The 26788-nt window shown below is 57.7% G+C and overlaps 1 protein-coding gene and 1 long non-coding RNA gene across 9 annotated transcripts in view; one reads left to right on the top strand and one right to left on the bottom strand.

Annotated features, from left to right (window-relative positions):
- Positions 1-69: 69 nt before the first annotated feature.
- The window catches only part of AXIN1 (axin 1), a 40939-nt gene continuing 14220 nt past the window's right edge, over positions 70-26788 (bottom strand). For 3 of the 7 annotated variants that reach the window (XM_086376624.1, XM_086376622.1, XM_086376623.1), the window contains exons 3-11: positions 14328-14468; positions 12017-12113; positions 11211-11348; positions 7353-7882; positions 6750-6920; positions 4481-4726; positions 3040-3147; positions 1402-1569; positions 70-774 (exon numbers count right to left, since the gene is read on the bottom strand). In XM_086376624.1, the coding sequence (XP_086232750.1) occupies positions 648-774; positions 1402-1569; positions 3040-3147; positions 4481-4726; positions 6750-6920; positions 7353-7882; positions 11211-11348; positions 12017-12113; positions 14328-14468 (1726 nt within the window). In that variant the 3' untranslated portion in view covers positions 70-647. The remainder of the gene's footprint in view (positions 775-1401; positions 1570-3039; positions 3148-4480; positions 4727-6749; positions 6921-7352; positions 7883-11210; positions 11349-12016; positions 12114-14327; positions 14469-26788) is intronic. The other 4 variants (XM_086376627.1, XM_086376626.1, XM_086376625.1 and 1 more) reach the window with 3 other exon arrangements.
- On the top strand, positions 16898-22493 carry LOC147345746 (uncharacterized). 2 transcript variants are annotated; one of them, XR_015154943.1, is made up of 4 exons: positions 16898-17407; positions 17628-17698; positions 20468-21413; positions 21497-22493. It is a non-coding gene; the product is annotated as an uncharacterized LOC147345746 (long non-coding RNA). The 2 variants fall into 2 exon arrangements; XR_015154942.1 differs by having other exon boundaries at positions 16908-17407; positions 21190-21413.

Here is a 26788-nt window from a genome sequence, read left to right as displayed (position 1 = left end):
GCCTGGGAGGCAGGGCACGTACGCCAGGAGCCCAGCAACCATGTTGGACAGCTGCAGTCCACAGCCAGGGAAGGTTCAAAAATGGTTTTATTTCATTATCCAAGTACCTTTGAAAAGATAATTGTACAAGTCAGCGCATGAAAAACGGGCTCAGGGCAGCCCCCCGCTGGTGCGGGCCTGAGAAATGTACATATTTACAGGGGCCCTGGGGAGGGCAGCCCGGGACCCGCTGAGCCAGCTCGGGCCTCGGTGCTCGGCGCCGGGCCCACACAGTGGCAGGCCAGAGACAAGCTGGTTGAAGGCACTCGGTGACATGGACGATGGACAGAGGCCCCGGAGCCCCTGCACCCTGGCTCTGGGGCAGGCCACGGCAGGCAAGCGCCAGGGGCATCCGCTTAGCAGCACGGGGTCGCTGGGCAGGGTCTCCAGGTGGCCCCATGGCGGGCTCCCCACGGGTGCGGGCTAGTGCACATCTCTGGGAGGAGGCGCCGCAGCAGACTCCCGCCCTCCTGGACACAGAGGGACCAGGCGGGCTGCCTGGACAAGCACACCACCCTGCCAGCAGCTGCACCCACTGCACCCTCGAGAGCGGGCGGCCTGGCACGGGCCCTCGTGGAGCCCGGAGGGTGCAGCGGCCAGGCCGCCAGTCAGTCCACCTTCTCCACCTTGCCGATGATCTTCTCCTCGAAGACGGGCAGCACAGCCGTGTCCTCACGCACCTCTTCGAACACCACGCCGCACTCGAACTCGTCGCTCACTTTCTTGAAGTAGAACCTGTGGTCGGGAGGAGGCACTGAGGGTGGCGGGGCCAGGCAGCTGGGCGGCCGCCCCCCAGCACCTCCTGCAGGCCCGTGAGCTGGCCCTGGTGCCTGAGCGCCGGTGCTAGATACGTGCAGTGACCACATGCGGGTCCCTGCCCCGGCCTCTGCAGGGAGGGGTGGGTGGGCTCAGGGTCCCCGTTCCCTCCACTGACTACTGCATGCACTCGGCCCTGCAGTCCAGGCCTCTCCAGCGGCAACAGCCCCCAGTGGGGTTTCTCGGCCACTTGGTGGACAGAGGGAAGCACTCAGGCAGACCCTCTGTGGGCTGGCCCCAAAACAGACCCCACCGGCCCCAGCGTGTTCTGCAGTGCCCCTAGGGGCCTCCAGGGCAGACCTGCAGTAGGGCCCTGGCTTCCGCGGTCCCGTAAAAAACGCCTGGTCAGGAAGCCAACACAAGGCCGGCTCGGGCCACACCAGCATGGGTGCCCTGGTCGGCCTGCAGGACCTGGGCCCTGAGCCGAGGCCACACACGCCTCACCTGTCGCAGGGTACGCGCCAGCAGCCCACGGCCAGGCAGACGGGGTTGGGACTCAACGGGAGGGGAGCACACGGCTCTGTGCTGCGAGCCCCAGCCTCTCACCTGTAGTTGCCCTTCTTGGTCAGCAGCTCCTTGAACTGGCCCAGGGTGACCGCGCGGCCCCGCACCAGGGTCCGGTAGGGGATGGGCTCTCCGCAGAAGTAGTAGGCCACGACGATGCTGTCGCATGGCTGGGTACTCCCACCTCCCGCCTTCCTCTGTGATTTCGTCCTGAGGGCCAAGAAGCATTGTGACCGCTGGGGCTGGGGCCCTACCAGACGCCCCAGAAGATGCCGGGGCAGAGCCTGCAGGGTGGGCTGCACCTCACTCGGAAACGCCGGGTGTCCACAGGCCCCACTGCCTACCCCGCCCAGCCACGCCCACCCCTGGGGGCTCGCCCTGCACACTTCCACGCTGTGCCAGCCCGGACCGAGACGCAGACACCGACAGCAGCTATCCGCCACTGCTGCCACCTGCTTCGAAGCCCTGGTCTCACTGTGGCCTGGCTGGCCTGGGGGGCGGACCTACCACCCAGACCACATGAAACGGGCTAGCAGGCTTCTCAGGAGGACCCCACGGTGGGCGCCTCTGCCAGGCGGCTCAAGACAGCCAGCCCCTGGCTCTGAGATAGCAGGCTGGGTGGCTCGGCCCATGTCCCTGTAAAGCCACCTTCAGAAACATCCCAAGGCCAGGGACTAGACATCAGAACCGCTGGACCGGAAATGGACCCGCCTCACAGCAGAGAGCTGCTCACAAGACCAGAGGCGGCAGCCGGCCCCTTCTCCAGAAGGGACCGAGGCCCACAGCGCCTCCTGCACGGGCAGCGAGGGGCTTCCTCTCGACGGGTGGCGCTTGTGCCCTCCTGAGTCCTGTCCAGTGACTGCCCCAGCTGCCCAGTGGGCCCAGGAGCAGCCCTTGGCCCTGGCCAGATGAGCGGCCAGTTTTGTGTCAGGAAGGCCCTGAGTCATAGTGGGCTCTCCTCTCCGTGGGGATCCACCACACTGGTGCTCCTGGTCACACAGCAGGCGGTCACCTCAGCTGAGTGGCCGCCCCCAGCTTGAGCCAGGCTCCTGATGTCTGCTTCCCTTCCTTCGGTCCTCTGACCTCAGGCCTGGCCCATCCCAGGAGCCGCCTGGGATTCCCAGGGGCTCCATTCTCTACAGAAGAGCACCCCCCAGAAAGAGTAGCAACGGGGAGGCTCAGAGCTGGGCCCTCGGCCACGCATGACAAAGGACTGGGGGGTCGGCCGGCATAGGCTGAGTGGGGGCCCCTCTTTCTGCTCAAGGACAGGGTGGCCCGCGCTGTCCACATACGGCCCTCAGGCCTTGGACGCCCAGCCCGGCCCGTGTGCACGGGCATGGACCACGAGTTCCCACGCGGCACGCAAGATTAGAGCCGGCTCGCTGTGCACACAGCGCCCGGGGCCTGTGCTTTGGTCAGCAGTGTACAAGGGAGTCAGGGCCGCAGCCCTGAGCCCATCACACCAGGCAGGTCACTGCAGCGAGGGCCGAGGCCTTGTGCGGGGCGTGAGGCCTCGTGCGGAAAGCGCAGACCCCTCTCGGGCCTGTCGCTTGCTGCCCCCACGTGGACGGCCAGGGCTCCTCTCACAGACACACGAGCAGCCCCAGCTCTTCAGGCGCAGCGCCTGAGCTCCCGTCGCGGGCCGGCCGGCACTGGGAGGACCCAGGGGGGCGCACGTACTCTGTCTCGGAGAGCTCCAGGTCGGACACCGCCGGCACGGCGCTCAGCACGGGCGTGCACGCTGGCCTGACGCAGCAGCGCCCCCGCTGGATGACCTCCTGCACATACCTAGGGAACAACGCGCAGTGAGCCGCCGCCCGGGCCGGGCCTCCAGCAGCGCTCAGCTCAGCCACGCTCCACAGCAAAGAGGAGGCGCCTGCTGCGCGGGGCCGGCAGGACGGCAGGACAGCAGGCCCTCGTGGTTGTGGAGCTGGAGGTCAGGGCTCCGTCAGAGCAGGCGGGACACCGGCGCTTCTGCCCACCAGGTCTTCACCAGGCGGACCTCAGTCTCTTGAAACCCGCAGGTGCCTGCCACTCCATGCACTCAGAGGAGCCTTCGCCTCCAGAGGGGAGCAGGCCCCAACCTGGCCCTGCAGCTCAGTCACTGCCAGCTGAAGAGAGCACACCACCCACCGCTCCTGTCCCAGGGCCATCCACCTCGGGTGCGACGCTCTGTGGCCCTGACGTGACTTCTATTTTGACCGCCCTGGGTGGGGTCACCCCAAGAGGAGGACGCAGCGGACCTCTGCTCTGGGGTCTTTGCTGTCTACAAAAGGCACACATGTCCTGGACCGACCAGTGTGGAGCGCCCGAGCCGCCCCTGTGGCTCAGCTGTGTCACAGCCAGACAGGACCTGCCACTGGGCAGGGCCCGTGGGCGCTGGCGCAAAGAGCAGACCAAGGACGCAAGACCACAAGCAGGGAGCCCTGCTGGGCAGGCGCAGCAGGACGGGCCCGCTCGCCCCAGTACCCTCCCGGGCAGCCCCACTGCTGCCTTCCACCCTCCAGCTCACGGGCTGGCCCGCCGGGCCTCAGGCACCGCCCTCACCCCGGGCCACGTGGACCAGCAAGACCTCAGCGCGTGACACGGCTGCTGTAAATGGGGTCACCTTCAGTGACCGGGGACACGCATGGGCCTCCCGCAGGGCGGTGGGCTGGGGCGGGTCTGCACCTGGGCGCCGGCTTCCCCAGGGCAGCACGGATTCTGCAGCGAGGCCCCGGCCCCAGGAGCCCAGCTGACTGAAGATTGGACATGGGGACCAGTAACACCCAGGACAGTGTCACCATCCAGCGACCACACTCACATCTCCAGGCCCTCAGAGCCCAGACCACCCGGGAAAGTGACTGCAAAGGCCCCACTGCCAGGGTCCAGCGTGGAGGAATGACCTGCCCCACGAAGGGCTGCACCGGCCCTGACAGCCATGCAGGGCGCCGTGAGGAGGGCCGCGGGGCTGGGCTCTCAGCACCGAGAGTGAGACACCAGGGGTCCCCTGCGTGGCTGGGAACAATTCAGGCCCCTTCGCGGATGCAGTGGGCCTCAGCTGGCACCCTCAGCGCAGCCGCAGGCCAGCCGAGGTGCAGAAGGGCTCCCACCCCGGATGGATGCTGTGAGGACCACGCACCTCTGCTTCGAGGGCGCCTTGCTGGCCCTCTTCTCCTCCTCCTCCAGGCGCCGGCGTGCCTCCTCCAGCTGCGTCAGGGGGTTGGGGGCAGGGTTGGGTGGCATCGTGGGGTCTTGAATGAAGAGATGCGAAGGCTGCACCGAACTCCGGAGCTGGGCACTGACCCAGGGGTGCACCGCCCCAGGGCGCTCAATGGACAGGGGCCTGGAGCTCTCGTGGGCCTGCTGCTTCTTAGCCCCGGACGACCTTCGGGGGCAAAAGAAGCAGGTGAGCCACGCCCAGGCTCTGCACACCCCCCACCCCTGATGCACGCCTTTCTGGAGACCTGCTCTGCACTGTGCTCATCGTGTTCTGAAATACAAATCATACCCTGTGTGGACACTTTCTTAATGTTTCCCCACGAAGACTTCTTTTACATAAAGGTTTTTTTGTTTTTGAAAAGTATTTTGATATTAGAATAAGTGTTCTTGGGACTTCCCTGGAGGTCGGATGGCTGAGACTCCCAGCCCCCAATGCAGGGGGCCTGGGTCTGATCCCTAGTCAGAGAACTTGCTCTCACATGCCCCAACCAAGACCCAGGGCAGCCAAACAAAAGCTTAACCTTTATCGTTCCTTTAAAAATATAAATAAATAAGTGCTCTTTGTTAAAAACTTGAAATGTTCAGGAAATTCTAAGAAAAAAATAAATATGACTTAGCGATAGTCACTCGGCACATTCAGCGTATTTCCTTCCCCACTGAAAACACCTGCCATGGTTGGCATGATTCTGACCACGTGCTTTTTCCTGACTTTCCTCCACGTGATGCCACCTTCCCTGCCATCAGATATCAAGAACCTACATCTGTGTGACCTGCCATCACTCAACCACTGCATGGAATTCAAGTGAAAACATTGCCTCTCTCAGCTGGACTAGAGGCCTCAGAAGGGGGGCATGTCCCCAGGAGCAAAATGAAGGAATCCCAGGAATGGCACCCTGGGGGAGGGCTGATTCAGTGCCTGTATGATGTGACCTGCCCCATGGGGAGGTGGACTCCTCCTAGAAGGACCCACGAGGCCCTCAACTCCTCAATTCCTGCTCTGTGCCCTGCCTCCAGGCCCACAGACCCCAGAAAGGCCTGCACGATGGAGCCCACAGTGCACCCAGGACACTGCTTCTGGACTCGTCTTCCCACGGAAACCCTCCAGCTGGGGTGGGGCAACGGCCAAGGAGCGAGCCACCGGGACAGGTTTTGTGAGTACAAAGGGTCTGGACCCAAGAACTCAGGACCAGGCAAGTCCATGGCTGGCCGGCCCCAAAGCCCAGGCCCCTGCCCACCCTGCCCCCACCATGAACAGGAAGGGTGACACTGAAACCGACATGGAGCCGGAGGAGCCGGAGCAGAGGCATGTTCTCTGGCAGTTGGGGTCAAGGAGGCCAGATCCAGAGGCTCCTCCTGGAGGGACAGCCACAGGGCTGTAGGATCCTGCCCAGTGGGGCGGCAGCAGCTGACCCCACCACTGGGCACTCCTGCCCGGGACACTGACGTTGTCACCAATGCCCACCCTGTCACAGGGCCCACACAGGGCAGGGTTGACCTCACGCTGCCATGGGCTGGCCCTGGTCGAATGGGCACATGGCCTGCAGAGACTGCTGCCTGGCGCTGACAGCAGGCTCCAGAGATGGCAGGGACTCAGAGCCGGTGGGGAGGGAAACAGAGCCAGGGGCAGACACAGCTGGGGGTGGGAGGACTCAGAGCCAGGGGGAAGAGGACTCAGAGCTGGGGGGAGGGGAGGACTCAGAGCTGGGGCAGGGGGCGCTCAGAGCTAGGGGGTGGGGGACTCAGAGCCGGGGCAGGGGAGGACTGAAAGCCAGGGGTGGGGGGACTCAGAGTTGGGGGGTGGGGGACTGAGAGCTGGGGCAGAGGAGGACTGAGAGCCGGGGGTGGGGGGACTGAGAGCCGGGGGTGTGGGACTCAGAGCAGGGGGTGGGGGGACTCAGAGCCAGGGGTGGGGGGGACTCAGAGCCGGGGGTAGGGGGATTCAGAGCCAGGGGTGGGGGGACTCAGAGCCAAGGGTTGGGGGTTGGGGGGACTCAGAGCTAAGGGTTGGGGGTTGGGGGGACTCAGAACTGGGGTGGGGGGACTCAGAGCCGGCAGTGGGGGGGTGACTCAGAGCTGGGGGTTGGGGACTCGGAGCCGGGGGGTAGGACTCAAACTGAGGTGGGAGGACTAAGAGCCAGGGGAAGGGGACTCAGAGCCGGGGGGGTGGTGACTCAGCCGGGGGCCCTCACCCGTGACCCGCCTTCCGGTGCCGGCTGATCTCCTTCTCGCCCTCGATGATCCACTGCATGATCTTCTGGTTCTTCTCCGCATCCTCAGACGGGCCTGGCGCCTCTGTGCTGCTGCTCTTCCCCAACTCCGCCTTCTTGGAGTTTCTCTTGGAGGTCGTGCCCACCTTCCCACTGCAAGAGCAAGGCCTGGTCACTTGCTACTTCAGCCAGCCCAGGCTGGATGGCTGGCCGGGACCCGCAGGGCTGGGGACGACAGCCCGCAAGGGCCCTGCCTGCACGTGGGGCCTTGGCCACACTCCTGCAGGCGCGGTTGGGCTGTATTGGGCCGACTCTGTGGACGGAAGGTGTCCAGGCAGCTCGGGCCCAGCCACCTGTCCTCACCCAGACACCACCCCCGAAACGGGCTCATCCAACCCAACGGTACTTCAGGGCTGGAGCCCCGCGGCTGTGCACCCAGGCGTGCACTCCTGCCAACCTGCTCTGGCCCTGGCTTAGGGACTCCTCAGGGGAACTCTGGCCCGAGGGTGGCACGAAGGACCCTTCTCCGGGGCACACCACCTGCACTGACATGGGCCAGGGCGGGGGATCGCTGCTCACACTCACCCGTAGGCCAGGCCGTCGCCACCGGCAGGGGGGGCACCCGTGCTCTCCACATGGCTGCGGGGCTTGGCTGCGTGACTGTGCAGCTCCGGGCCCCAGGCGAAGCTGCCCGGGACCCGGCGGGCGGCCTCAGCCTCAGCTGGCTCCTTGGGCCGGGCCGCGCCGTGGTGGCCGTGGTGGTGGCCGTGTCTGTGGAGGTGCAGCCCAGTCGGGTCCAGCTTTGCCCCCAACTTGGGCGCATGCTTTCCATGCCCGGGCATGGCACCCCCCAGCATCCCAATCTTGGGCACATGCGCGCTGTCTGGGGAGCGGTGACCGGGCCCCGGCGACTGGCAGCCAGGCGTCCTCATGACTCGCTGCACGTGCTCGTCCAGGATGCTCTCGGGGTTCTCCTCGTGCGCGTCCCGCAGCCCTGTGCAGCCCACGTCCGCGTAGCGGGAGGGGAAGTGGTGCCAGGCCGGGGCCGAGGGCAGCTTATGGCTGGCGCCCTGGGGGCCAGAGGGCATGTCGCTGTCCTCGCCTTCCTCCTCCTGCTGGAACAAGACAGCATGGCACCTCTCGGCACTGGCTGCACCGTGGAGACCCCGTGCTTGGGGACACAAAGCACAAAGGCCCGAGCCCTGAGCTGGGGACAAGGCCGGGCCAGCGAAGTGCAGGAGGGGCCGCCCGATCCAGAGTGGCCCCGAGCCCCGCGCCAGTGTGGCCGAGCTCTGGGAGGACAAAGCGCATGGGGGCTGGCCTGGGCTCCCCTCCCTGGTGCGGGGACAGGGCCACACGCCACGCGGAGGAGGGCACAGCACCAGGGCCGCACAGACCACCAGGACACCTGGCACTGCTTCCACGTTAAGCTTCTCAATAAAAATGTTTATCTTTTTCAACTGTTTTCCTACTCCTCAATTTTACTGCCGTATTTTCCATCATATTTTCCCAGGAAACACTGCCCCTATACAGAAGAGCTCCCGGTTTTTCCTTATCTTGCTACAAGTGTTAATAAATTATCACATCAAACTAGCAGAACTTCCTTTGACTCTGAGAGTTGCTATAAGCAGACCTGTAAACATACACATTCAATCACTTCAATCCTGAAACACACAACTGACGTTCACTGTCTAGTCTTACTGAGTTGCCCTGAGCAGATGCTGAGAGACTGGATGACTGAGCCACCCTGCGCTACATGAACAAGCCCCCAGGAGTCCCCACAGGACGCCGCACCGCTGTGGAAGTGCCTGCGGTCAGCCAGACGTGCCGCCAGCTGTGGGCACCACAACTCAGAAACGGCACCCAAGAGGACAGGCTGGGAGACAGGGGCAGACGGGGGGACACGCAGCCCTGTGGGTGAGCTGGGAGCCATCCTAGAGAGCCCCGGACGCTGGGCTCTGCACCCTCTATCGCTACCTGGACCCTGGGTTCCTGCACTCACCCTGTCCCCACCCCGACCCTGGTGCTCCGTGGTTATCAGGGGGTGGGGACTCGGGAGACCCGCACCAAGGGGCACCCAGTATTGATGCCATTCACGCCCTCCCAGGGCAGCAGACTATAAAATACTACACATTTACGTAACCCTTCAGCACTAGTTTTCATTTTCTTCTGTTCTGATTTTCCAAGCTTTACAGTAAACTTTAATTATTAAAAAATTTGTAGGACTTCCCAGGTATTCCAGTGGGTAAGAATTCACCTGCCAATGTGGGGCACACAGGTTCGATCTCTGGTCCAGGAAGATCCCACATGCCATGGAGCAACTAAGCCGGTGTGCTCCAAGTACTGGCTCCATGAGCCACAATTAGTAAAGTCCACATGCCCTAGGACGGGTGCTCCCCAACAAGAGAAACCGCTGCAGTGGGAAGCCCATGCACTGCAACAAAGAGTAGCTCCTGCTTACCACAACTAGAGAAAGCCCACGCATTGCCAGAACACCCTGCTCAACCGAAAATAATTGATTACTTAAAAATCTGCAGTGGGAATTCCCCGCAGTCCAGCGGTTAGGACTTGGTGCTTTCACTGCAGGATTCCAGGTTAGATCCCTGGTCAGGAACTAAGATCCCACAAGCCGCAAGGCATGGCCCCAAAAATGTCTGAGCTATTACTCGTAAAAAAGGATTCTTGTTTATATCATGGTTCACATAGCTTACAAAATCACTCCCGGCAACAGACTCAAGACCACACGGCCACTGCTGGGCAGTGAGCCACCCCCTGGGGCGGAGGGACGCCCCTGGGAGCCGGCCAGCTACACCCCCGAGGCTGGGAGCCGGGACCCAAGGACTAGGCGTGGCAGCCCTCCTGAGCCTGAGGCCCTGAGCAACTGACACCGGACGTTTGCTGGGACACGTTCGGTCACGTCAGAGAACACTGCCGGGTCCAGCCCCCTGAGAGCTCGTGGGCTGCAGGCACAGCCGTCCAGCGCCTGCCAGGGACGCGGTGGGAGAGCCTCAGACGCCGTCAGAAGGCTGGGCCGCCTGAGTGCGCCCCTCCCACCCGACGCCACCGGCCAGGACCACATGCACACAGCCTGAGCCAAGGCCGGAAGCACAGCAGCGCATCACAAAAGCCCAGGTCTGCAGTGAAACCTGCCAGTCTGCAGGTTTCCGAAACTTCTTTCACGAAACATTACGGCTTGCCTCCTGAGCCTGTTTTAAGCACTGTCGATGGCAACGCGCTCAGGACAGCCTCACAGAGAGGCAGTGGTGGAGATGCTGCCAGGGCACACGGCCTCCTCACACGCGTGACCCGGGCTGAGTTCCGCCAGTGCACTGGCACATGCATGAGTCTGGTCTGCATTTGTTCTAGGCAGCTCCCAGGAGGCAGAAACCCTCAGCTCTGACGACTAGCGCATCCCTAACCCTGCCCGCTGGTCATGCCCTCCTGAGCAGTGATGGGGCGAGGGCCTTGGGCATGCCTCGGGCTGCACCTGCCCTGCCAGGAGGCCATGCCATCGCCACATGGCGGGAGGGAGAGCAGGGCACGGTCCCGCGAGGCCCCTCATGGCACAGCACGGCCTGTGACCACCTCATGCTCGGGGCTGTTTCCGGTACCTCCAGGGGTCCACGGTCCGCCCCGCGATGAGATGTGCCTGCTGACTCCGTGTAGGGAAGGCAGGGGAGCCCAGCCTGTGTCAGGGCCAGGCGACTGCCCACCTGCCAGGCCCCTCACCCACCCTGACGGCACTGCCCTCAGTGGTGGTGCACGGGGCACCCCTGGGGAACATGGAACCCGAAACAGAACCCCCTCGGGTTCTGACAGGGTCCGGGGAGGGCTCAGGTTCTGCAGTTTAAACAGGAAGATCGGATGATTGGTAGAGAAATAATTCCTACAAGAAAGTCACATTTTGAGTTTCAGATATTGAACAAAATACTGAGAAGAGAATGAACTCCCACCCTGAGAGGCCTGTGTGCCAGAAGCCTCGAGGCCCACAGGTCCGGGGGGCGGGGCACATGAGGGGGACGGGGCGGGGGCACGCCTGTCACAGCACCTCTGCCCAGGGGCCCCTCGTGTGTAGAACGACACACGTGTGCAGCAGCCAGGATGGGAGAGCGCCACCGCAGGCAAAAAAGACAGGCATGCAGGCCCCTACAGGCAAAGAGTTACAGCAAATAGATCGGGTGTGCTGAGACTGTCAGCTCCCGGAATTCTATCAGAAAGGCTACCAGCCAGGAAACGAGACAGACAGAGCTGTGTCACTGGTCAGAGCCTCAGGCTGCCCTGCCCGAGGGAGGCCATCTGGGCTCCACGCAGCAGGGAGGGCGCGGAGCAGGACGCAGGCCTCCAGCCCTGACCTGTCCGGCTGGTGGGGAGATGCCCTCCACTGCACGGAGAAGGCCAACGCCTCAGGGGCCCGCTGTGGCCCGCGCCACAGCAGCCACTCACCATGCGGACACGCTTCAGCCGCTCCTCCAGCTCCTCCTCGGCCTCCCGCGTCCGCTGCACGGCCTCCAGGCGGTGGATGAGCTCTGCCGCGAACTTCTGGGGCTCCACGCGGACTTCCTTTGGCATTCGGTATGTGCGCTGTGAGGAAATGCCACAGTAAACCCTGATACACCGTGGTGAGCAGGGCACGGTCTGCACTCTCCTCCCTGCCCCGGGCTGACCGGCGGGGATAAGCAGACACGGCTGCCTCCTGCCTCCCACGACCATGGGTGAAGACCCTGAGGAGGCCGGGGGCTACGCCTCCTCGGGGACGGCTACCCTGGTGCCCACAGCCCAAGGCGCCCACCCGAGGCTGCCAGCCAGCCCTGGAGAAGGGCTTCATGTGACTGACCAGCCAGCTGTGCAGAAGCATCCAGCTGTGCAGACCCCTGAGGTCGGGGCTGAGCCCGGGCGCCAGAAGGGCAGGTGCTCTGCAGCGCCCACCCTGCACCCAAGGGGCAGCAGCACCCGACACGGGAGGGGGGCCCGGGCCCTGCACCCCAGACGACTGACACAGAAGCTGGGTGCAGGGAGGAGCCGGGGAGGGAAGGGGGAGCCATGTTCAGAGAATGCAATTCCACGCACGCCTCACAGCAGCATGCCGCACAGCTTTGGGGGCGGGTATGAGCTATAAACTGAAATCACTTCAAATCCAAAACACTTGTAAGCAGAGCGAGAAACCCTGTACGCAGTTACCCGGACCCTCCAAAGGACCACGGGCCACCGCCCCTCGGGTGGGAGCAGGGCGCACGCAGGCGGACACTTACAGGAATGTGAGGTAGAGGCACCCGCCCGTTGGCCTGGACGCTTTCCTGCATCTCCCGGCGGTGCTGCCTGCGGGTCCTGTAGGGTGGGACTCCATCCCTGTCAGAGAGACACTCCTGTGAACATACACAGGGCTCGGCCACGGCCTCTGGGAGCAGGCCCGCACGGCCTGTCTCCTGAGCTGCACTGGCTGAAGACGACTTTGCATTCTTAAAAAGAACGGGACGGGTTCCTGAATCCTGCTTTCTTCCAGGATAAGACAGTAAAGCAGCATAATCTGTCAGATGCTCAAATTTGTTCTCTTGACGTGATTTTAGTTACAACCCTTCTGAAGACTGATGTAACCCGTAAGTCAAATCACATACTGCCTTTAAAATGACTAAGCACTTATCTGAGAAGCATCTGACTTGCTCGCCTCCTGCTCTCTGGTACCCGTCTCCCAAGGACCTGAGGGGTGGCCCCCTGACAGCCCCCAGCCTCCCGGGTCTCCTGCAGGGGGAACCCACAGTGCTGGCGGTCCCTGGCCCCTCACCTGCTTCCCACGCACGGCCCGCGCTGACCGCTGCTCGGCCAGCAGAGGCGCCCCAGGCACACGGTGCTCGGTGTGCCCCAGCCTGGCCCAGGCACACTCAGCCCAGTGCGAGGGAAGGGCGGCCCTGGTTCGGAGCAGGGCATAGCGGCAGGGGTGCTGGGTGCCCCAGGCCTTCAGGACCCCAGCTGGGGCCACAGTGCAGCAGCGGGTGCAGGGGTCCAGGGGGCTGGGCCTCAGGGAACAAGAGCCGCGGTGCATCTGGACGCCCTCACAGGTCAGGTGTCCTGAGCCCCGTGTGTGAGGCTCATGTGCTCTGGCCGTGCACCTAAAGTCTACGGCTGGGAGGCCAGGCGATGTCCATGGAGCCTGTGCCCAACGGCACTGGACCACGAAGCCCTTTGCCAAGTGGAGGCGATGCTGAGTTGCCAACAGAAATAATTCAGATGAAACACATGATCCTTTTTTTTGCCTCATATATTCAGTATATTTAAATATCTGCCACAATTTTACATTCCAAGTTCTTAACTATTCCTATATTTTTGAGTCTCAGTGTAAACCAAGATGAACAGAGTATCGGGGAAATTCTTTTTGTTGTTTTAGATCTTCCCTTTAGCAAACATATGTCCTTCCCTTAGAAAGAATTAAGAGATTAATTGACATTGTAGTAACTGAGTTTTGGGGAAGAGAACAGAACGCGTGCTGTCAGCCGCTCCCGGGGGCTCTGAGGGGCACAGCTCGTTGGAACCCTTTAACACGACATTTTATATTCATGGCAGGTAGTGCTGAAACCCCAGTCATATCAAGTAAGTTGTTAAAAACATCAACATTTTCTATGAAAGAGTCAAAACAAAGAAGAACGTAATGATGAATGCCAACTGCCCCAGGATGACGCCCCCATCTTGCGGCCCCCAACAGGAGGAGAAAGGGCTCCCGATGTGCCAGACACGGGGCTGTCAGACCAGAGCCAGACCTGGGCAGGCGGTACGAGGCGCCAGGAGACAGGACAGACCACAAGGCAGGGCCACAGCACAGAAGGACCCGGTCACCTGCAAGGACAGGCGAGCCGGCCTTTTCCTCCTCACTGAAGCCTGTCTGACCTCCAGACACCACGCACGGCAGGGACACAGTCCCCACAACCCGCTGACAGGGTCAGGGCCGCAGCCCACATGCCATCGCAGGGGTAGATGCCCACACACCTGCCGGCTCCAAGCCAGAACCTCCCTGTCGGGGCAGAGAGACAGCAAACGGTGTGTGACTGAACGCAGGCAAGCCTGACGCGCGTGGGCGGTGGAGTTGGTCCCCGTGTGACCCCAGCAGGCAGACAGGCCATGCCCTGGCGTGACATGGGCAGGTGTGACACCATCACATCCTGACCTGCGCCAAGGTCCCTGAAGTCATTGGCAAACTAGAGAGAAAGGTGTCAGAAGTGAGCACTTTCCCCAGGGGAGGCATCCCTGGACAGGGGTTCACGCCACCCTCGAGGGTGCAGAGGCTCCTGTGGCCCTGGCCGGCCGGCCGGCACAGAGCCACACCGAGGGGACAGCAGGCCCTGCCAATCGGGTAAGACGGCTTCCAGATCACAGCGGGGCGAGCACAGAGCAGACGACTTGGGGTGGCTGCCCTGGACGCACCGCACACACCAGCACCACTGAGACCAGGGCTGGGTGCCGCCAGGCAGCTCTGGCAGTCTCGCCTGGAGGGAAGCAACTGAGGCTCTGGTCTGCAGGAGGGTCTCCAGGAACAGCCCCCGTGGTGCTGGGGAGGGGGCGGCGGGCACTTACACGCTGCTGTCGGTGAGGGACAGGCTGTCAGCGTCGCTGGACAGGCTCTGCTGCTCGCTGTCATTGGCGCTGGTGGCGGGGGCGAGGGCGTAGCCAGAGTTGACGTAGTAGGGGTTGACGGGCTCCCGCCACGATCCACACCTGCCAATAAGGATGTATGTTAGCAGCCGCCAGGCCACGTCCCCGCGCACTGATCCTCTTCAGGATCACCTGCAACACCAGCACGTGGAACAGACCCAAAGCATTCAGAAGAGACAGGGCAGAAGAGGCCGCGGGTCCACCCCGCCCCCAACCCCGCGCTTCCGGGGAGACGGGCACCCCACGCCGCCCCTGTGCAGCTGGGCAGCCGTGCCCGTGAGCACAGCTGCACACACGTGCTCTCTGCCGGTAACTAGAAATGGCGCCAGCTCCGCGCCCCCGCCCCTACAGCGCTCTGCCGCAGACTCACGGACCCATAGAGCGCACCCCCCCGCCCGCCCCGTGCCACAGCCGTCCTCGAGGGCCCCGGCCAGGCCTCCGGGGCACAAGCCTGAGCACTGGCACAGCGTGGACGAGCAGGGGCGAGCACAAGGGCCGTGGATGTGAGAGCGGCTGCCATGCTGCCCTCTGGGACATCAGTGCCCATCCCGCACCCCCTGGGCAGGACGCGCCACCATGGGTCGCCGAACTAGCCAGAAATTGACACTAACAGTTTGCATTTCCCTGGTAGATGGTCAGCAGGGGGAGCATTGAGATGTCACTTAAGTTAATTCTTTCCTCTTTAAATGACCTGTTCATACTTTGTATTTTCTGTTAGGCGGTTTATGAGTTTCTTAGTGATTTACAGATGTCTTTAAATATTCTTGAACTTCCCTTGTGGCTCAGCTGGTAAAACATCTGCCTGCAATGTGGGAGACCTGCATTCGATCCCTGGGTTGGGAAGATCCCCAGGAGAAGAGAAAGGCTGCCCACTCCAGTATTCTGGCCTGGAGAATTCCACGGACAGTCCACGGGGTCGCAAAGAGTCAGACACAACTGAGTGACTTTCACTTAAATATTCTCACTATTAACCTCTGGTTACAAATACGTGAAAATACTTCCTCCCTAAATGTCACTTCTTAACTTTGTTTATGTCGATTTTGGTATTAGACAAGTTTACTTCTGTGAAATCAGACTTACCAATCTCTCCTTACAGATTTTTTTTTTGTATCTTACATAGGCCAACTTTCCTCATTTGACAATCGTAAATATATCCCTTAGTTTTTCTCCAAATACTTCAATATTTTTTAAGATCTCTACCTAAAATATGTGCATGTAAAATCCACTTACTCCTCTGCATCAAAATGGAGATCCAGCCACGAGCACTGAGCACCACACCACCACCGTGTCCTGAATCCCCGCACACCTGACCCCACACACGCCCCCCTTTCTGGAGTCTCTGTTATGCTCATCCTGCGAAGGCCCTGCCAGTCCCTTGCAGCTGTGGCTCCCCGCACCACCTGCTCTTCCCTGAGCCCCCTGGAAGCAGCGGTGGTCAGTCCCCAAGGGTCGTGTGAAGCGGGGACATGACGAGGAGGCCTCTGAGGGCTCTGACTGCAGCCTCATCCTGGTCAGGGCTCTCGTGAACGGCAGCCACACTGGCTCTGGGGACCCGTGTGCTCGCTGCAGAGAAGGGAGCAGAGTGCTTCTGCATCCATGGGGCCCAGGGGGACGCCGTGGTGTGAGCTGTGGATGCTTGGGGAAAGGCCAGCCCACACCCTGCTACCTCAGAACGCCAGTCACGCAGGACGCGTGAGCTGGGCTGGGCCAGGCAGTATCGCTGGAGAGACCCCAGCGAGCAGCCCACCTCCCCGGGGCCACGCACACAAGCAGAGTGGCCACGGCACCTCCAAGATGGTGACAGTGCTCACGACTTGCCCTCCAGCTCAGGACCCGGGCTCATTACCCCACATCACGGTCCTCCTGAGCCCCCAAAGCAGCCAGGTTCCTGCCAAATGAGGGCGGGCACAGGGCCCAGAGGCTTCGGGGAAGGGACAGGGGCCGCCCTGGGCCCACATGAGCGCTGACGCAGAGCCCACATCTGCAGCACCACGCTCTCCCTAAATGACACTGCTATTCCTCTGGCTGTTTAAACACAAACCATCAATGCGATCACCAACACAGCCACTGCGCTGGAATTCAGACCACGGACAGCTGAGTCGCCCCTCCATGTCCCCCTACCTCAGGGCCAGCACCTGCAAGCCCCAGGCCCTCACCTTTCCCGAGAGGGCAGGATTGAGCCTGCAACCCCAACACCTGCACGGGCTGCCTGTGCCCTCCTCCGACGGGGCCCAGGAAACCCAGCTTTGAGGTGACAAGCAAGGAAAACATGGGTTCTTTCCCCAGCGTCCAGTGCTGAGCAAACCCTAGCACACACACAGCTCCACGTCCAGACACACGGGGAAGAAAAGTGAGTGGGGAGAAAGAGAAGGAGGGGCCGGCAGTGAGGCCAGCCCTCGGGACAGGCGCCACAGGCTGCCGCAACACAGGAAGCTCTGCAAAACGTCACCCGGGGGCCGCCGGCTGCTCCCCACAGGACAGCCGGAACCGGAACTCAGACGCGGGATCTAGCGACACCTCCGGCCTCTCTGTGGCTTCCAGACCTCACGACAGAACCCGCAGGACCCCCCGGCCTCTGGGGCCGCTGAGTGCAGGACTCCGCCCTCCACACTTTCCCTCCAACACTTCCCGCGTCCTTTTGCTTCTGTCTCCTTCCTGAGCAGCTGCCTTCCCACGATCTGGTCTGACAGTTCTTCCTTTTAATCGCTTCTCCGGTCCTGCTGCGTTCAGTGTGGCTACAGAGTGGATCCACCGGCTCACTGCTTGCTGTCGGTCATGGCTGTTCTATACTTTGTTCCTCCTTGCCTTCTTTTGGAATACTTTCTATTTTCTGTCTCCTTCCTCTAATAAAGTAGCCCTTTCACTGTTCTTTCAATGGTTCCTTCAGGGATTACAACAGGTACCCTTGATGCATCAAGGTCCAATTAACTGCATTCTACCTGTTCCCAGGCAACACATGGTCAGAGGTAACTCCACTCGGGAGTTCCCTGGCAGTCCAGCAGGTAAGACTCTGCACTTCCACTACAGGGGGTGCACGTTCGACCCTAGGTTGAGGAACTAACAGCCCACGTGCCACATGGAGCAGCAAAAAAGAAAAAAAAAAAAACAGAATTAACTCCACCCACCTCCCACACACTCATGTGCTGTTGGCGTTTGGGTTTTGGATCCATGTGGTATCTTAACCCCAGGAGACATCACCAGTCTTGCTTTATCCTTCAACAGCGGCCTGGAGTCACCACACCCTCCCCTGTCCCTCCTGCCTGAGAGCCTGAAGAACACCCTTCAGTACATCCGTGAGTACAAGTGCTGCAGCTGACACTTCCTCAGTGTTTGCTGGTCTGAAACTGTCTTGATTTCCCCTTTATTCCTGAAGGGTAATTTCAGTGGGCTGAAATTCACTTTCACTGCTTGGTAATCCTTTCAGTTTCTGTGGAACTTCGTAAGCTTTTGACGGGGATGTAAACAGCAGAGACTCGGTGGGACACAGTCTGGTAGTTTCTAAAACTTAAAACAGAGTTGCCGTAGGATCCAGCAATTTCCCTCCTTGGTAAAAGCCAAAGGACTCAAGAGCAGGGTCTCGGGAGAGCTCTGTGCCCCCAGGCCCTGTGCAGTGACCCTCCTGGTCATCACCTCTGCAAGCCCCTCCTGGGAAGGCGAGGCTGGCCCGGCCCACACCTTCCCCACCCAGCCTCTAGACCTGGTGCCCCAGGCCAGAGCCCAGTGACCTGGGACGCAGGGGCGACAGACAGACAGAGAGCAGCAGGAGGCAGAGCGCGGACCCCTCCCCTGGGCAGGAGCGGCCTTGAGAGCCATTCCGATGTCCCAAGACCCAGGCCACAGCCGCATAATGACTGTCCAGTCTTCAGACGCCCACAGCCTGTCCCGCTGGGACACTCTCAAGGGCCCAGACGGCCTCCTGTGAGATCCCGGCAGGCGCTTCCAGGAGCGGCACAAAGGCGATGCCGCCACGCTTCCAAGAACGTCCTGCAGGCTGGTCCAAATGCCAGCGGCAAACCCAGTGCCTGCCAAGTTTCTACTCTAACTTCACTGTTTTCCTTTGTAATTAAGAGATGATCTCGTGAGACTCCCCTGGTGGTCCAGTGATAAAGAATCCGCCCACCAACGCAGGGCACGCAGGTTCAATCCCTGGTCTGGGATTGAACATGCCGCGGGGCAACTAAGACTGTGCACCGCACCTACTGAAGCCCTCATGTCCTGCAGCCTGCGCTCTGCAACAAGACGCCACCGCCAAGAGAAGGCCAAGCCTGACAACTAGCGTAGCCGCCACTCGCTGCAGCTAGAAAAAGCCTGTGTGCAACAACCAAGACCCAGTTCAGCCAAAACTAAAAAATTATTTTTCAAAAAAGAGGTGATGAGTGGCAGAGATACTTTAGGATGATGCACATTCTATTCACACCCGTCGTTTGATCTGCGTGTGCTGGGAGGACGCACCCTTGTAGCAGGACATCTACCTGCTGTGCCATCCTCTTAGCCCTGAGCAGCCCCGCCCCACCCTGACGGGTCTTCACCAGGCAGGCGTCTAGAGCCTGTGATCTGTGCTGTGAGGTGGCCTCCCGGTCCCACACGCCTTTTATTTACTTTATGACCCTTTACTTATTTTTATTACCCAACTGGCACACCGCACCCACTACCATGAATGAATGCTGAATTGCACAACACGCCAAAGGGCATCAGAGTCAAGACTGAACAGTAACAACAGAAGGATCTACGCTCTGTGGAAAAGGCAGGCACGGACTGGGCGTGGTGGTCACGGACGCCACACCCCGGCCCCCCACAAGGCAGGCAGTGGAGGACCCTGGCCCCAGAGTGGCCCCCAGGGCCCATATGCCCTCACCACTGCTTACCAGCACTTGACTGTGGGCAGGTTACTCCTGCAAAGTGGATTGACGATGGCCACCTCTTTGAAAGGGGTCCGAGCACCCTTCAGGAGCACACAAGGGGATGTCGAGCACCCGACGATGCAGAAACCGCTAGACTTAGACGGGCCAGCACGTCCGGCACAGCATCCCGCACGTGGAGCGGGATGAGGCTGGGGGCTAAGGGCTGCAGGACGGAGATCCCCCCTGACTTCCTGTAAGATGCTGAACACAGCAGATTCAAGGCGCTAAGGTCAGAATCCATGCTCAAGGGAGACCATGCACTCCTGGCTTGAGAGATTCACGGGTCAGCGAGGGGGACTCCCTCTTTGCCACGATTCTTGTGTGCAGCTGTGAACACCAGTAACTCTTTGCGATAAACCAGCAACTCTTTACAACACCTGCTAAAGATTCATGCTGTGAGTGACATGGGTCAGGGCCCATCTGTGCAGGGAGGAGGCCACACAGATGCCAAGAAGATTTGAGAGGGACCCAGTGAGAGCACTTCTCACTTATCTGTATTTTTCAATTTTCCTGCACCAAATATACTTCTTATATAACTTTTGCAACGTGTCCCTGGATGTTCATTGCTGCAGAGCAGTTGAAATCTATGGAACAATATACGTGAAGAGCACGCTGAAAACTGTAAAGCACCGCAATTGGAACTCGCCAGCAAGAGCTCAAATGAGGGATGAACCGGAGCAGAAGCCCTGCTCATCTCTGCTCTGCGCAAACACTGCACATTTACATCAGCTTTTCTCTGCACAGCAGGCTTCTCAGACAGCAGAAATCCTTCAGGGCCTGGACTCACACAAATGCTTCACATCAGATCTTTAGATTACATGGATCTGATGAAGAGGAACTCCATGTGGCAGTATTTAAAAAGTGTAACAAAAAATGTTTCACAGAATCTGCCACCGTGATTTTTTTTTTTTTTTTTTTTGGTATTCATTTAAAAAAATTTTTAGTTGAAGAAGAATTGCTTTACAATGTTGTGTTGGTTTCTGCCATACAACAACGCCAATCAGTCACACTCCCCACCCCACCCCTCTAGGTCATCAGAGAGCACCAGGCTGAGCTCCCTGTAATTAGACAGCAGCTCCCCACTAGCTGTCTGCTTTCCACATGGTCAGGTATGTGTTTGCCACTATGATTTTTAATGAATCACTCTCACTCCAATGACAGGGTCAGCATGCATCTGGCACTAACCTCCCCTGGAGACTTCAGCCCCTCACTCCAGCTTCTGATGGCTCAAACAGAAGCTCCAAGGAACGGGCTGGTCACTCTTCGCAAATGCGAATCACCACCATCAACATGCAAGAGCGACACCTCCCAACAAACTGCAGGCTGTTCAGAATAACAGACAGAGATGCTATCTGTCAACCCCTGAGGTTGCGCAAATCCAGCTAGGGACTCCAGACATGGGCTCTTGATGAGCTCAAAATCACAGATCACGTGGCCAGCCCACAACCTCTTTACCACAGGCCTGAATCGATCCCCAGTTCACAACCTAAAGCAGACGGGAGGCTGAGGGCTGCAGTTCTGAGATCGCACAGAACTCTGATGAGGAGACTAGTTATCGGGATTGAAGCTACAAGACCAAATCAGCAACTCTGAAAACATGGCTTTTCAAAAATTAAGATCATGCACTTATGAATCTAGTCAAACTCAAAACTCTGTTCATAAAACAGTACCATTTGTTCCCTTGAAGTAATTCAGAAACCAGAAATTCCAAGCCTTGGGTAACCCTCTTCACTTCCTAACATCACCAGGTAACTCTCGTTGTTTGCTATTGTTTAGTCACTAAGTCATGTCTGACCTTTGCAACCCCATGGACTAGAGCCCATCAGGATCCATGGGATTTCCTAGGCAAGAATACCAGAGTGGGTTGCCATTTCCTTCTCCAGGGGATCTTCTCGACCCAGGGATCCAACTCACGTCTCCGGCGCTGCAGGCAGATTCTTTACTGCTGAGCCACCAGGGAAGCCCCAGGTAACACTCAACCTTCTTTAAGCTAACCACGCGTTTGGCAGCCCCTAGGCCCGAAGGACACCCTTGTCTGCCTCCCCTGACTCAGCACATGAAGTTTGCCGAGAAAGTGAAAACCTGAGGGAGAACTCAGACTCTTCAGGTACTTTGCTTTTATAAGTTATTTGATTTTTCCACTGATGAAGTTTTCTTTCACAACGTTTCAAACGGATTTTCTTTTTAAAGGACTTTTACCGTATCCAAATGAACCTGCCCTGACCACCTTACAAGAAAGCCCTACCAGGCAAGACACAGCCCCTGCTTCCACTGCACACAGGATGGACTCTGGACTGCTCTCACTTGCCAGACTCTTTGTTCACCACGAAAATGTGTCACCTTTACATTAACTCCAACAAACTGCACACGGCACCACAAAACTTTACATTCCAAAGCAGAATTTCACAGCACCAACGTGCAAGCCTGCCATTTCGTCGACGCTGGGATGTCGAACAGTGTCCCGTCACTGGCCTACCTCAGCTCAGACTGCCCCTCGGAGCACCGCGCCAGGCCTCATCCGGCCCCTTCAACTCTGCCGTCTCCGTGCCTGTGGCCCTGGGGGCTGCCTGGAAGGTGGGGCATGGCCACGTCGCTGGGAAGCCAAGACCAGCAGAGAGTGGGAACCCCCGTGGGGCGGGAAGCCCCAACAAAGGGGCACCTGGGGACCTGTTCTCTGCCCCCAGGAAGAGTGTCGGTGGCATAGCTCAGACACGGGCCCGTGCAGGGCGGACGCGGAGGCCAGCAGCTCACACTAAGGGAGGTGAGCCAACACGTGGCTGAACCCATCTGCCGTGCGCACCGAGTAACACAAGGTCCACCAGGGCCCCGAGTGTGCTTCTCATTTAGGTCACAGTGAACCCGGCCATAATCCACCCAGCTGCCTCTGTCACACGGGAGACACGCAACAATACCTAGAGGGAGGAAGCAACAAAACCCAAACTCAACGACACCACCAGAAATGCTGACAGTGATTAGTAAAGTCACCTTTATACCTGAAAAACGAACATATACACAATGGGTCTGGAGTTCATACTCAACATAAACCATATTCTGTGTGATGGACCTCATTTTTTAGGTCACATACATTTCTCTAAAGAAAATTCCTACTTTACAATGTATTTAACGTTGAAAATATAACAATATGTTCGTATTAATTTCTATATTCATAAAGATGCTTTGGAAGGGCACACAATTATTCAGATTATTTACCTTTGAACAATATTGAGAGGGCAAATGGGGTGAGTGTGTGGACAGAGAAGGACATTTGAGCTGTATGATCCACGGAGCACTCACTCTGCCCGTAGGCAGCTAAAGGCACATCCAGAGAAACAGGGATGCCCAACAGGACTCATCTCTTCACAGATTTTTCTGTTTTTTTGGCTGCACTGCATGGCATGTGGATTTTAGTTCCCTGACCCGGGAGCAAACTACCACTTGCAAGACCAATGAGAAAAACAGACAGAAAGGTTTTCATGTGTTTTAAGGCACAGAGGGGCTTCCCTGGCGGCTCAGTGATGAAGAACCCACCTGCAATGAGGAGACGTGGGTTCACTCTCTGGGTCAGGAAGATCCCCTGGAGAATGGAATGATCCCAGTATTCTTGCCTGGGAAATCCCATGGACAGAGGAGCCTGGCGGGCTACAGTCCATGGGGTTACAAAAGAGTTGGACTTAGTGAGTCAACAACAAGGCACAAGTGCTACCAGGGAAATGAGGTCTTAAGGGGCTAAAACATGAGAGAAAAGAGAAGAATAGATGGAGAAGTCAGACACAGGGTCCCACTTTTCTCCTTGAGGTCCTCAAGCAGTGACCTCCAGGCTGAGAATGTGATAACTTCAGAATTCCTACATGGGCGTTTCAAATGCACCAAAGGTGTGGACGCTGGTGCAGACCCCAGGCCTTCAGCTGGGATCCCAGTGGCTATCCTAAAGGGATGACTGGTTCCGGCTGGTGTAAAGTGACAAGTCCCCACACTAAAGGCCAGGTAAGCCCTCACTGGAGAAAAATGTGATTGGGGTCCTCAAGTGATTTCTTAATCTGTGTCACGTACAGAATCTATGTCCAGTGTTTAGTAAAAACTGCCCAGCATACTAGGAGGCAGGACCAGCCAACTCAAGAACATGAGAAAAACAGACAATAGAAAAAGAACCACAAAATACCCCAATTTTAAAATTACAGGACATTAAAATGCATGTGATGAACATGTTCATTAAAAGACAAGCTTCTGAGAGAGTCTGAGCAGAAAACTGAATATTAAAAAAACAAAAAGAAGAATCAAACGAACACTAAACTTGAAAAATATAACAATTGAAGTTAAGAACTCCACTGCTGCTGCTGCTAAGTCGCTTCAGTTGTGTCCGACTCTGTGCGACCCCATGGACGGCAGCACACCAGGCTCCCCCTTCCCTGGGATTCTCTAGGCAAGAACACTGGAGTGGGTTGCCATTTCCTTCTCCAATGCATGAAAGTGAAAAGCGAAAGTGAAGTTGCTCAGTCGTGTCTGACTCTTAGCGACCCCATGGACTGCAGCCCAAGAGGCTCCTCCGTCCGTGGGATTTTCCAGGCAAGAGTACTGGAGTGGGGTGCCATTGCCTTCTCCAAGAACTCCACAGACAGGCCTAATAGTAGACTGAAGAGAAACGAGCCGATGGTAGACAGGTCTGGAAAACATACATATGAAGCACAATGGGGGAAAAAAGACAAAAACTACTGAAACAGTTTACAAAAGAGAAAAGGTCTGGACTTCCCTGGCAGCCCAGGGGTTAAGAATCCGCCTGCCAAGGCAGGGGACGCAGATTTAATCCCGGTCTGGGACGACCCCAGAGGCCAAGGGCAGCCAGGCCCGCACCACAGCCACAGTGGCCGCTGCAGGGAGAGCCTGGGCTGCGGGCAGGGCAGTCCTGCCTGCTGCAGCCAGAGCAAGCCCGTGGAGCAAGAGACGCAGCACAGGTCTCTGAACAAGTGCGAGTTAGTCTCTTCAGTCGTGTCCGACTCTTTGCAGCCCCAGGGACAGAAGCCCACCAGGCTTCTCTGTCCATGGGATTCTCCAGGCGAGAGTACTGGAGTGGGTTGCCATTTCCTTCTCCCGGGGATCTTGCTGACCCAGGGATTGAACCCAGGTCTCCCGCACTACAGGCAGATTCTTTATCGTTTGAGCCACCAGGGAAGCCCAAATAAGTACAAGGTTTCAAAAAGTATAAAATAAATAAATAGAAATATAAGTGGGGCTCTGATCCCATAGGATCACTGCCCTTGGCAGAAGAGACCAGGGAGCTGTCTGTCTCCACCGGGACCTAGTGAGAAAAGGCCCATGCGCAAACCTCGAGGGGAATGGGACAGAGGCTGCTTTGCTGCTGGTGCCTCGGCCTGGGGCCTCCAGCCTCCAGAGCTATGAGAAGAGTCTGTCACCCAAGTCCCCAAGTCTACCGTATTTTGCCATGGTGACCTGAGCTGACTCACATTCGGGTAAGAAGCTGGACGTGGCCACCCTGGAAAGGCCAGGGGTCATGAGACTGCCAAACTTAGTTTTCGGCCTTTTAGTGTTATTTGAATTTTTCCTTCTTTTTTTTTAATGAAAATTAAAATTAATTAAAATACTGGTATAATAGTGCAAACATTAAAACCTAAGATCACACTTAAAGGAAACATTTATATGATCCTTTTATTTATTTTATTTTGTCTCATTGCTTTATTTTTTTATATTAACCTACGAACTTTATTTTTGTCTCATTGCTTTAAATTGTTTTTAGCCACAAAGTTTGCTTCATTTCAATCTCCAAACAATATTAAAAACAATACATGGTTTTTGTTTGCTTATCAAATGCAATCATGGATTAAACTGTTGAAAAACAGAATATAAGCTCATGTATAAGCTACTATTTGATAGTATAATTAAAATAATGGACTACAATAGACAGTTATGCTGCTGCTAAGTCGCTTCAGTCGTGTCCGACTCTGTGCGACCCCATAGATGGCAGCCCACTAGGCTCCTCCGTCCCTGGGATTCTCCAGGCAAGAACACTGGAGTGGGTTGCCAATTCCTTCTCCACATATGATCCTTTTAAAAGACAAAGATATGCTTTTGAAAACTGCATATCATCCAGACCTTCCTATGATACATTTTTGTATATATTTTAATAATATATTTTCTAGTTACAAAAATGTATGCTTTATAGGAATTTGGAAAATGTAGAAAAACCAAATGAAGAAAACAGAAAGCCTATATTCTCCAGCCATACAAAAAAAATCCCTGTACAACAAGCCCTGTGTCAGATCAGATCAGACACCAAGTGAACTATATTCTGACTGCGAGCTATTACTCGCAGTGCTGCATGCAACGTGCTTTCTGATCATTTCTAAATATCTCCTTAAGAGAAGACTGAAAATGAGCCAGTGATTCAGAGAGGACTGATTCCAGACGAAAGCATGTTAATGACTCCAAGGACACAAGGAAGGGTGTTCCCTGGTGGTCCAGTGATGGTCAGGTCTCCCGGCTCTCACTGCCGAGGGTCCAGGTTCAACCCCTGGTGGGGGAACTAAGACCCCATAAGCCAGGCAGTAGGAGCCTCCTGGCCCTGGGGGGCTGAGGAGGGTGTCCACCGGGCCACACCAAGCAAGGCTCGTTGTCTCTATCCACAAAAACTGGTGGAGTTTGGTCCAAACAAAAGAGCGGAGTCCAGCTGCTCCCAAGGTTTTCACTGGTTCTGAGAAGGGATGAGGAAGGGGCAGGCTGCAGCCCCTCACAGACAGACACGAAGCCCTCTGCACGACCCTGGAGACTACGTTTCTTTTCACTAAGTCAGAAGGCACGCCTGAGTTCTGGGAAGGAACTGAAGAGATTGACTGAGTTGTTTTCTCAATCAAACATTTTTTGGAATTAACGGGCCCTGGGTGCAGCCTGAGTGGTTCACAAAAATGTGCGTTTGTACTGATGTGACACGGGGGAAAAATAAAGCAACGCTGGTTTTCTTACTTACACACACACACACACACACGTACTCAGCCTCAAGGTGGACTGAAGACAGAATTATTAGGCCATCTGCCTTTTCCCTCACTGAACAACAACCACTTGGCCAAACTCCACCATTTCTAAGGATGCCAGGTAAACTGGTGTAAATGAAGTCAGGATGCTAGAGGAGACTAACAGACAGTGCGTATGAATCAGATGCAAGTCTCCGTGACGCTAACTGGCACGCAAACCTGAGAACCGGCTGATCCCTGGGCGGTGGACACACAGAGACGCACACGCCCGGCCACCCGCCTGCCCAGGCACCTCGATCTGGCTGCGGCAGCCCCACGGGCCACGGTCCCTGCAGGCACTCCCCTTTCATAAAGCCACTGCCGCGGAGCACGTGACAAAGGGGCCTCTCCATCTCCGAAGTCCTGAGCTCTGCTGAAATCTGTCATCAAAGACTACAGAGTTCTGTGGGACTGAAATAGAGAAAATACTTTTTGATTCTCCTGCAACTAGCTCATGAACTCT

The sequence above is a fragment of the Bos grunniens genome, chromosome 25, assembly GCF_055505025.1.
Source record: "Bos grunniens cultivar Pamir isolate PY7600 chromosome 25, Bosgru_T2T1.0, whole genome shotgun sequence".
Taxonomy (NCBI): domain Eukaryota; kingdom Metazoa; phylum Chordata; class Mammalia; order Artiodactyla; family Bovidae; genus Bos; species Bos grunniens.
Note: the sequence above shows the minus strand (reverse complement) of the source record. Positions and strands in the feature narration are given on the sequence as shown.